At 33.8% G+C, this 12,640-nt stretch overlaps 1 protein-coding gene across 6 annotated transcripts in view; it reads right to left on the reverse strand.

The window, feature by feature from the left end:
• The window catches only part of LOC124368955 (guanine nucleotide-binding protein G(q) subunit alpha), an 82,743-nt gene that overhangs the window by 22,788 nt on the left and 47,315 nt on the right, over window positions 1–12,640 (reverse strand). For all 6 annotated transcript variants that reach the window (XM_046826528.1, XM_046826527.1, XM_046826525.1 and 3 more), the window contains exon 2: window positions 11,494–11,678. In XM_046826528.1, coding sequence (XP_046682484.1) covers window positions 11,494–11,678 — 185 coding nt within the window. The remainder of the gene's footprint in view (window positions 1–11,493; window positions 11,679–12,640) is intronic.

Here is a 12,640-nt window from a genome sequence, read left to right on the forward strand (position 1 = left end):
CCACTTTCTGCGGAAACATCGTGCAACCTCAGCAGCAACTTCATTGGGAAACTGTATCTGAAAAAAACTTGTTGTGTACAGTGAATAAAATGAAGTGCACCAAAAGCAAAGAGATGTATATGGCCTGTCTAGTTATATTTTGAAAATGGTGATTAGTGAAATAATGCTGCCTCTTATGCTGTGCATAAACGCTTGCCTTAAAGAGGGTGTGTTTCCTACTTCACAGAAAGTGTCCAGAGTTGTGCCGGTGTTCAAGAAGAATGACAGAAACCAGGTCTGTAACTACCGTCCTGTATCTCTTGTGCCTTGTATTGGTAAAATCATAGAACACATGTTGTACATAGGCAATTGTGTACCTTTTTAAGTGAGAAAATGATATTTTTTCAAACTCACAATTTGGTTTCCGTAAAAATAGATCGACAGTTGATGCCCTTGAGTCCTTAATTTTCCAAAAATGTTACAGGCTTTCGAAGACAGACGCCTTGCTCAGATCACAGCTTGTGATCTGAGTAAGGCGTTTGACTGTATTGACCACCAGATTCTTTTTGGAGAAACTTAATTATTATGGTGTTTTGTGGTCACCAATTAGATTTCTTTAAATCGTACTTACTTGGAAGGTCGCAATATGTAGATAATGGTAAGGATCAATCTAAAAAAAGTTGAGGTAAATGAAGGTGTGCTCAGGGATCTATATTAGGCCCAACATTGTTTTCTTTTGATTATGGAATGATCTGCCAAATAATATTAGTCGATCCTTTACCGCTATGTTTGCGGACGACACTACTTTTTTAAGTGTTGACAGTGATGTAAATAGTCTTTCATTAGTAGTAGAAAACACCATGAAGCAAGTAGTAGATTGGTTTTGCAGCAAACAGTTTAACACTGAATCAGGGCAAAACCCAAAATCTTTTATGTAGCTTTAAAAAATAGTGTAAGCCTAGGCCATATTGAATCCATCACAGAAATTAAAATATTAGGAATAATAGTAGATAATAAGTTAACTTGGACTCCCCAAATAGAATCAATGTGCACAAAGTTAGCCAAAGTAATTTACTTGCTCAAGAGTCCTTTCTTCCATGTTACCATTACAATATTTACGTATAGTTTATTTTGCCTTTTTTCATTCTGTGATATGTTATGGTGTTCTCCTGTGGGGAAACCAGCAGTCATGTAAATAATATTTTTATTGCTTCAAAAGAAAGGCCATTAGGATTGTTACCAAATCTCTAGTCAAAGCTCATTGCAAACCCCTTTTTGTAGATAGTAGAATTTTAACTGTGATAAACCTGTATATATTTGTCTGTGTGGTAAAATGTGAAAAATAACTCAAATTTAGTTTCCGTACATAGTGATGTTCACAATCATGACACTCGCAATCAGTCTAAGGCAGTAATCCCACTTTGCAGATTAAGTAAGAGTACAAATAGTTACAATGTTGTTGGCCTCAAGTTGTACAATAAACTACATATTGCATCCAAGTCCTTACCTCTTAGTCTATTTAAGGTCAGATTTCACAAATGGTTAATTGCTAAACCCTTTTTATGACTTAAAAGATTTTTTAAAGTTTGATAATATTATAATTTAACTAGGGCCTACTTGTTATATAGACTATTATTTTAGGCTACTTATGTTTCATACATTTAAATTATTGTAATAGCCTAACTTATTGTTACAAATTGACTATGTCTATCACATTTTTGTAATGTTTAATGACAATAAAGAACTTATGACTTATGACTTATGACTTATGCAATAAATTTTTGTTTTTGGAACCAGTCCCAATACTTATTGAACAGGCCCTTGATATCCAAATGTTGTCAAAAACCTTCAACTTAGTCATCGTCATACAACATACCATCTAGATCCTAAATAATGTCTAGTCCTTCAAACTGCCTTCCAATCAATCTTCCAACTTCACATTTTGAGTTGTGACAGAGTTCTGGCTGCTTCCGTTTCAGATCAAGGCCCAATTACACACCTCATGGTTGGATTGGGCAATGATCGAGACAGTATTTTAAACTACAAGGATGACTGATGACTGATGACTGAAAAGTTCTCCTCTTGATTGAGTGGCAAGATCATATCGATACCTAACAAATCTAAGAAGCAATACTCATTTTTGCCCACCATCAAAGTTGAGTTCATTTTAATTTTTGAACAGTGAACAGAAGTATTGTGTTTTGTATGGAAATTACATCTAAGATATTCAAAAGATATGTGTGTACAGTTTTGTAATGATCATGTACATCTTAAATATCTCAGATTCCTGGACGTTTAATAAGAACGTTTTAAATATGCACTTAAAAGTCAACTACATTTCCTAATTGTCGAATGATAAGAGTCCAGCTGGCAGATTTGTCAATGAACCAGTCTTCAGCTTCTTTTTTAGAGTTGATCGACTATTCTTGAGACTTTTTGGTAGGGCATTGAAAAACTTTGCTCTAGGATAGGACAGCTTTCTCTGGAAAAATGCTAGGCGATGTGTAGGTAGGGTAAACTGTTGGGAGTGTCTTGTATTATGTTGATGGATGTGGATAAATCTCTGAAGATTATTTTGTAAAGCATATATAATGACTTCAATTATATATAGAGAGGATACTGTGAGTATTCCCTATTTCCTGAATGCATCCTTGCATGATTCTCTTGACTTCAGTCCAGCTAGTATCCTTACAGCATGCTTTTGTAGGACTACAACTCTCTGGGATTCTCTCCTGATGTGTCTCCCCAAACCAAAATTCCTTATCTTACACGACTTTCAAAAAGTCCTTAGCATGCAACTTTATATTGGAAATTGTTCTAGTTCTTCGAAACAGTTAATAATCCAGATTTTGCTGCATGGTGGTTTTAATTTATCCATTCAGAAATATGCTTCATAATAATAAAATATACAGGCTTTTAGAGTCATCACAGAAGGCCAAACAGGTGAGCTAACAGAGATGAGCTTCGCTATTCAGTACCAGAAAGTCTGTGGTCTGCACCCTTAACCCGTAATAAAGTCAGCATTGTTGCATTTGACCATTTATTATTCTCATTTATCCCTGATAATTTCATAATTTACCAAGTCGTTATTTACAAAAAATACAATGAAAAGTGTACTAGTTAGAAAAAAAGTGATTTCCTGTTCACTGTCACCAAAGATCTGTAAATATTCTCTGGAAGTGTCTATGTCCATGTTTATATACATTAAGGCAAGAACTTTTTGCTTTCTTGCAGTTACTTCTTACCTTCAGTTGATCCTTATGTTCTTGAAATATCTTTAAACGGTTTTAGGGAAAATTGACTTCCGGGTTATGATTGGAGTGAATGTTCACTTTGGATGTAGTTTTTATTCCAGAGCTAGAATAAGTTATAAGGTTGCATGAAATAACTGAATATGTCACAGCTCCATCAAGTTCAGATTGATCTAGACATCATGCTTATAAAATATAATCAATTTGATTTCCGTCCTGGTGTTATTGCACTGGACAGGGAAAACAAGTATCATCCTCTTCTTGAATCTGCTTCCATGGCGACATTTGGCTGGACACCTGCTTCATTTCAGTTTATACTGCCAGCTTCATATTATAACTGAGCTGATGTACTCCTTATTCCTTCTCTTGATACTGTTACTGAGGCTTTCAACTCAGCAATTACTATGTCTATTAAAAAATAATATATCCACGAAAAAAAAATTTCTGAAAATTTCAGTCACTCCGAGTTTTCTTAGCCAACTTTATCACTGCTTAAGCGGAATAATTGTTCTTCTCATAACAAATTTACATTCAAAGGTACCACTAGACCCCATTCGGAACCACTACCCCTGTGCTTATTTTGTTGTTCGGGTGGAGTTCATTATTAACACATCTTTTTTAATTTCAAAAGCTGCAGTAGTTGCACTGATACCAAAAACAAGGTCCCTAAACTTTCTTAATCTGTAGCTAAATTTAAAGTGCCTTATGAAGGATACACAATACATCGTATGTAGCTTTCATTACATGAAATTTTACCAAACACCAGCAAAGCATCATAAAAGATTGTTCAGCTGTCACAAACTTGCGTCATTTTTAGTAGTGACTGATCCTGTGGTTGAGCACTGAGGTCAGGCTGTTAATATCTACCTTGACCTCCAAAAGGCATTTGACAAGCTTCCCAGTTGTCTTTTTGATTCTATCTTTTGGCTTTTCTTCTGACTTAATTCGTTACATCAAATTCAACTTTGTTCACATTCTAAAATGCACCATGTCTCTAATTTTGACCCTTTAATTTATGTTATAAATTATGACATTTATCCTGAACTGTGACATCCAATGTTATGCTGATGATATTTATGTCCTGATCTGTGATGTGCAACATTATGCTAAGACTATTAAGCTATGTAATCAGTCATTGATTTTGCTGGAGTGTTAGCTAAAATCATCACATGCCCTTGGATTTAATTTTTGTTTTTATTATGAGAATAGAGGCAATAGAAACAAAAAAATCATATCATGCAGGATCTTAAGAGTTTTATACACTTCAAGGCGACCTTGTTTGAAAAAATATAAGTAGTGCCATTTCAAAAGCTAGGAGGAACTAAGGTTTTTTTAAATACATATCACTTCATTTGTCAACAATAGAGATATTATCTGATGCTTTACAAATCTTTGGTCCAAAGCCATATTGAGAAGGCCACCTCAACACAGAGAGTCTTAGAGGGTAATTTCTCTAAGAGTTCTGGGTTATATATAAATGCAAAATCCATCCATTAATTCCTATTTTGGAGTAGTATAAATGTATTGGCACAGTTTTTAACGATTTCGATATTTTTACAACAACTTTGATACGCGTGAAAGACATCTGAGTGGCATGATAGGACCTTAGGATTGTCTTAGACAAGTATTTATCAAGAGTAGCCAATTCAGAGATTATTACTTCCTTCTAAGGACCATTAAGTGTGGCAAAATTTAGCCATACATCGGTTTAGACTACAAATGAAATGAGTGAGTTATGGAACAGTAATGACAAAACAGTATTTTTATAAGAATACAGAAAAAATAGAAATTTAGTTATTAAAAAATAAAAATTGTCTTATGACGTGTTTTTATCGGACAACCTTTATTATTTTATAGTAGTAACTACTCCTAAAACACACAACTTAAAAATTACTTCAAGATAAGATGAAATTTATTTTACAAACATGCAAGAGAGCTATATTTTCATTACACTGTTTTTTGTTGTTATTCAAGCAGAGCATTCACATAAATTGAATTTGTTATTTTTCTCTAAATTACATCTAAATCTCATATATAAAATAAAATTGATCTTTGAATCAGGCATGTTATTGAAAAAAATATATTGGGGATATATTTAACTAACAGCAATGTTCCTTAAAGAAATTTTGTTTTTCAAGTTTGTTATCAGCATAATGGCTGTAAGTTGGACCTTTGATCAGGCTTAATGGGATCTAAACTTGAATGCCAATGTTTGTCTAGGTGTTTGAGTTAGATAAAGACTGTTACATTCATAAATATATCACACAACATGATTACCTACTTCAGTCACAAATTACTTCATAAACTCTTACAATCTGTGAATCACATTGTGGACAAAGTATGGTGTCATATGCAGGAGGGAAATATCCATATGTCAATACTCGGTTGACTTTAGGCATTTCAACCTAATTTATGTACTGCATGCATAATAATGATACAAAGCTTTGCATGTAACACAATATGAGTACTTTATATTTAATTTTTAATCACAATTAATCTGTTAAGATAATTTTTTGTCTGCCCATTTAGTGCCTAACTATATAGGTGATTGAAAGAATTTTTCAAGTATAAATGGGCAATTTAACATCACATTTATGATGAAAATGCAAAATATTTATAGCTATGTTGTTGATGTAACTGTTTATAGGAAAACATTATCCAACAATAATTATTAGTATTCTGATTTGTAGTTGTCAAACAAAGCTGAAGCTGTTTGGGGGTTTTTGAGGGTGTCAGTTAACATCTTTGGCTTTCTACACCCCTCACGTAGAACACCATAAGATGTTTTCTCCGTAAACAGGGCATATTCTGCGATGGATTTCAGCTGCACTATTTCTTTCTGCTTGCAGGAAATGAATAAAACTTCTCAATTCGCATTTGGTGGGAGAATCAATAGAGGCGGCCATGTTTAAGCGACTGCTACTCAGTGCAAACTGGCTATTTGAACTTAGCAGTGACAAATGTTGTAAAGGGGGATATGCACAATCAACTACTGCCCCCACTACGGACCTGCCAAGTGTCTGGCTGTCATGGTACGAGATTGGAGGTTAAAAAAGGGCCCTTAGTAAATAGTGAACCCCTAGTAACCAATGTGATGGACCTTCACAAAAGTAGTTGTGGAATAATCTGCTATTTATATGGTTTTTCGTTTTTGTATGTAACTAATGTATGAATAATTATATGATGAAATTATATTTCATCGCCAATAATGAACATACCCTGACAAAAGGGAGTACACAATAAACAATATTTTAGCTACCACTCATTTAAAATAATATTCATTTTATTCTTTGCATTTAATATCACAATAACTTTTCACTTATTGTGAAATCTTTAAATCAGAAAAAGTGTAACCTAACAGACTGAAGTGATTTGGCCTAGTCACTGGTTTTATTTTTACTGTCATGCTGCATCTCAAATTGGTGATAAGATATTTTTATAACATTATTAAAGACTTCACTTCATTAAAAACATGTCAAATTAATCACTTTACTTTGTACAGTATTTAATTTATTTAACAGAAATAAACCTTTTATTCTATGAATGTTTTAATTTTGAAATAAACAACTCACCACATTTTCAAAAAACTTTTGTATCGAAGTTGGAGAATATTCTACAATAGTGTTTGTGGTGAATTAAGTGGCTTCTTTCATTGTACATGACACTAATGGAGTTTGCGATATAAATGAAATAAAACCATGAACATCACATTGCTAGAAATACATACAATGGTTTGACAGTGGGTACGCTGACCACTTGCACATTCTTGTTCAACAATACTTATCACAATAAACCAAAATCACGTGTCAAATGGATAGGAGCAGTGTACAAGATACTTTTTTTTAACCTTCGATCTCACGTCATGACGGCCGGACACGTGGAAGGTCCATAGTGTACGTTGTAGTCGATTTTTCATCTTCCTCGTTACATTTGTCACTGCTGGGTTCAAGTAGCTACATTGTGCTGAGCTGCAGTCACATTAACATGGCCACCTCTATTGGTTCTCGTGCCAAATGTGAATTGAGGAGTGTTATTCATTTCCTGCAAACTGAAGGGAGTAGTGCAACAGAAATCCATCGTAGAATGTGCCATGTTTACAGAAACATTTAAGTGATGGTGTTGTACGTGCATGGAGTAGAAAGTTTAAAGATGGCGGAATTGACATGCACGATGAAGGAGGTGGTCAAAAATGCAAGTCTGTCGCTACAGACAGCCTTTTTGAACAAATTGACAAAGTGCTTGGAAAAAACCGTTGATTCACAATAAGTTCTTTGTCTTTGGAATTTCCAGAAGTGTTAAGACCTTTTCTTTACTCTAATGTTACAAACAATTTAAGCTGTAAAAAAGATGTGTTTGCTGGGTGCCACAGATGTTGACTGACATCCACAAAAATAGCTGAATGGCTTCAGCTTTGACATTCTGCCATCTTTGAACTTTTGTTGCGATTCACTCACACCACCACTCATGATGTTTTTTCTGTAAAACAGCATATTCTCCAATGGATTTCTGCTGCACTACTTCCTACTTCCTGCTACCTGCAGGAAATGAATAACACTCCTCAGTTTACAATTGGTGGGAGAATCAATAGAGGCTGTTATGTTTATGCGACTGCAGCTCAGCACAAACCGACTATTAGAACTCAGCAGTGACAAACGTAGTGGGGAAAATGAGCAATCGATATTTTGACAAAAATGTTACAGATTATGTTGTTTTAGTAAGCTCTTTTAGCAACAAAACGACACAAGACACTTAGCGCAATCTCTCGGTATTGAGAAACTGATCAATTCTAATTCTTGACAAGATTATCATCCCTCACTACAGTGAATAACTATTTATTGATATAGTTTCATATGGAGGAGTAGATTCACATAGAAATGGATGAATGAAAAATATGTATAAGATAAAGGAGTGAAGTCATTTTTCAAACCAACTGGCACATTAAGATGGCCATTTAGACGGGAACATTGTTATGGCGTAGAATCTTGAGACAGAGTAGAATTTGCAGTGACCCCTATTATTCCTGTATCTTCCAACAAAATTAGCTGTCCCACGTTCCAAGTTAGACCGTTTATTCACTTATGGGTCCAATAGTCCATTATCAATCTTTACGCACAAATGCTCAAATTGTTTCAACAATTCCCATTAATAGTAGAAGGTAGCTGTCAGACAGTCAGTTGTAAGAATATTTACCAACAACCTCATGGTATGTTTAACCACGTTTTAAATGAGAGAACTAGATGCACTCTACAGTTTTTCCCATAATACTAACCTAAATTATTATTAACGTTATATCAGTTTCAGCAACTTTTATTCAAATAGAAAACAAGTGAAATTAGTTATAGTGAGACATTTACTGTAACAACGTCCCTATTCACCTCATGTTAAGAGTGATGTGTCTACATCACAGCCCTAACATGGAAACAGGCAGGTTCACATGCGGTCAACAACAGAACCAACACGACTACTAGAGCTTTTATATTGTTGGTAAAAGTTTCATCACTCATATGACCGGTGGATCATTTAGAATAACCACCTGAATAAACGTCAACCTCTTCGACCATTGCAGGGGTCACTTTCTTAGGGAAAAGAGTATGGCGAAAGTGACCGACTGTTGTTTTGGCAAATGTGAACTTGGTAAAACAAATTTCCGGGAATCTGCACAGCCCATGTGGACTTACCCAGATTTCTCTCCTTAATTGGCCACAACACCAGAGGCTCACTCCACTTTGTGTACCATCACTGATAGTACTAGACTGTGAAAGTTGTACAGAGCAGAAGAAATATATACTTCCCCAACCCAGCACCATTCCGGGAATATTCCATCGCCCTCATTAAACTAATCATTATTATTATTATTATTATATTAGGTTCATAATTTAAGTACAAATAGTGAGAACATTTTTTTATTATCTATTGCCAAAATAGGATAAATATATTTTATTCCTCCAATAGAGTCCGAGCTCAACACATAATCATGATAAATTTATGTGTGGTACTTATACCAAGATCCAGCTGTATTTGGTAGCCATTTTGATATAGCCCCATAAGAACAATGTTCAACACTTGTAAGTCTTTATTTTTCATCAGTCTTGAGAGACGTCTCATTTTAAGGATGTAATAAATATCCAATCCTTTTCATTATTCAGAATGTTTATTGGTTTGTCAGCACAAAGTTCAACTCCTTTTTATTTATCACTTGAATATTCAAAAAGTAAACACTTTAACACAACATTTTTTTAAATGTATTTGGATTTGTATTAATCATACAAGAAACCTCCCACACACACGATTCTATGATCAATAATAAGAACACAAAGTGTTTGAAGTTTAACATTGTTCTTATGGGGTAAAACCCAAGGTCGTTTCAGTACAGCCGGCTTAATACTACCACCTTGCGTTTAGCCAAGGAACGATGACTGAGGTTTTACCTTTTAAGTGTAAAGTTCACACCAAGTAGGATGTGGTTTATTTACATGGGCTTTAGATTCTCTGGTTACATTAGTCAAGATAACAAAATTGTGAGTCGATTGTGTTTAACCAATGTGTAAATCGTAATAGGAAACATTGTATGACAGTCATCTCTCTGTTGTTAACTAATTATCTGGTTTATAATAAGAACTTGAAACATTTTGTATTGTGTATACAAAATAATAGCAATATCATACTGTTTTATCGTCACAATACCCACATCCGTTTCTATTGTAATCTTCTTCTCTTTGTAAGACCAAATAAAGGAAATTCTTCTATGTATATATAGTACGTGAGAGTGAAAGAGAACAAGAGAGGCCTAGAGAGTTAACAAGAAGTGTCTAGCTAAATTCTTTACTTTATTGGTCACTTTGTGGTTCATCTCAAAACAATCTAGTGTGGCTTTCACAAAACAAAATAGCATTTAACATGGTTTCTTTACAAAATGAAGTCAAGAACAATATACTGTGTTATTGAACTCCCCATAGACAATAGCCAGATTGTTTTACAAATAGAAGAAGTCAGTTTTGTGCAATGACAAACAAGTTGTTCAAGCATCTGACAAGGTTTGGTCTGGCCTAATGGCCTGTACATTTGTTTATTGGCTGTCAAACAAATCACCACTTCAATCTATTACAGCTCAATTTCCTCTATTTCTAATTCATTCCATGATTTTAGTGGATAGGAACTAGACAACGGTTTACTTTTTTACTTTACACAATTGTAAGCTTGAGAAGTTCAAATGTACTGAATAAGTGAGTTAAACTCAAGAAAGGCTCCTTCTATCCATTCCCATAAAGATACAATATAAAGACTTCACTTGATACTTTATATTTTACTAAGTAAGTAGTAATGGTAAATTATGCAACCATTCCGAAAAATACTTGAATAATGTAATAGCAGATAATAAATTAGAGCACCCGTACCAAGTTAGTCCAATGGTTAATGGTGTATCTGAATACCCCTCTACACCCAGTGCCCAACACCATTGCTAGTCTTACGTGTAGGAAAAAATACTGATCAGTATCACATCTGTTGCAATAAACAATCATAATCAGTTGTTATCGTAAATAAATATAAGTACGTTTGATTTCATTCATATGTTTGGTGGACAAAATGTAAATCAAACGAATAGTAGTGGCCATATCTACGTTATAGCAGGAACACCTGATTGTGAGCAATGATATGACGACATTGCTTCAAACGTCATTGGAATATTTTGGTACGGACTGCTCTAATAAGTTTTACAATGACTTACATACAGTACTACTACTTCTGCTGCCACTCTATCAATGAACAAGCATATTTTTGAGGATATTGTAATGTGATCAAACTTTAATTCAGTCATTGTCTATAATGTTTATGATGGAGGACAAATTATTATTGTTCATGGTGAACGCTTGACCTGGACCTTCTGTTCTGATCACAAATTCAGTCGTGATGAAACATTCTTCATCTTGAAGATCAATTTTTTATTTCTATTGAACTTTGAAAAGGTCACAATGCACACCTTACCCTTGGTGGTATTATCAATGATGTATCAAAACTTAAAAGTCTCATAACTAAACAGTAAATGTTCACAGCATCTTGATCGCTGTTAGTGTTAAAAAATTATTGATCAATTACAGTGGCGGTACTATATTATTGATCAGACCAAATTGTCCTGCACTTTACAGAAGATCACAGTATAACTTTTATACGGATATCCCGATGTTTGGCCACTGTTGATCAGCCAGTGATGAAATTCAAAGATTACACTGTGAAGGTAGTTAGTAGATATAAAATATATACTTACAATGTTGGAAGAGTCTGCGTACTGTATCTTGAGCAAGTCCATGGCACGTATCATGCTCTGCATGGCCATGAAGATGTTCTGGTAGACGAGCTTGATAAATCCCCGTTTGTCCTCATCTGAGTAACCAGACCCATGGATGATTCGCATCTGTTTGATGAACGTTGACTTGCCCGACTCTCCAGTACCTGTACACAACAATAAATTTAACTCCATATCTAGGATTAACCGATGTTTAGGTTTTCACGTGTTGAAAAAATAACTGTTTTAAAAACTCAAGTTAAGATAGAGGATTGAATCCTCAGACTAAAAATCTGTCTGAAACAAAAAGTAAAGAAATGTTTCCACTTAATCGTATTCTTGACTATTAGACTTACAATAAATAACACAGCACCTGAAAATTTGTTATAAGGTTTATTGAGATGTTTCAAACTAAAGATGAGCGATATTTCAGTACCAGTGACTTTGTCACCGATATTTTACTGTCGCTTTTTTATACCAGCGACAGATACCAAAAAAAGTTGTGACAATGACTTAGGTGACAAGGTTTATGAAAACAATATTTACTACTGAGTGTGCATACACTGTGGACATACATATTGGCGTTATTTCAATTTCATGTTGTGAAATGCCAGCCTACATGGTTCATTCTAATATTAATATTATGTATTTTATATACATTCTTGATGTTAAATGTAATATTTGTTACATGCTATACTTGTGGAACTAAGTCTTGTTCTTCATGTACATAATTAGATTTATTTTATAATGAAAATAATACATTTTTATCATTTATTATAATGCTCAATTTAGAATTATGGATGGGTTACCTAAATTCTATCTTTATATTATCATAAAATAACTGTTATATATGATATTTAATACAGTGGATATGTTCTGAATAAAAATTTTGAACTAGTATATATATTCATAACTTTTACAGTAAGTATGAATTCTATAGTTATATGTTGATTAGTAATAACGAAATCACTTTAAAAAAAATACCAAGTAAAATATGTATTATCGATCATATTGTTTGTTTTGAATGTAATAAAATCAAACCACTTTAAATTATTATCAATATATAATTTTATTTCAAAATATAGTCATGAATCGACTATTATAATGTACCTACTTCAAGTATAATAAA

This window comes from Homalodisca vitripennis, chromosome X, assembly GCF_021130785.1.
Source record: "Homalodisca vitripennis isolate AUS2020 chromosome X, UT_GWSS_2.1, whole genome shotgun sequence".
NCBI classification, from domain to species: Eukaryota; Metazoa; Arthropoda; class Insecta; order Hemiptera; family Cicadellidae; genus Homalodisca; species Homalodisca vitripennis.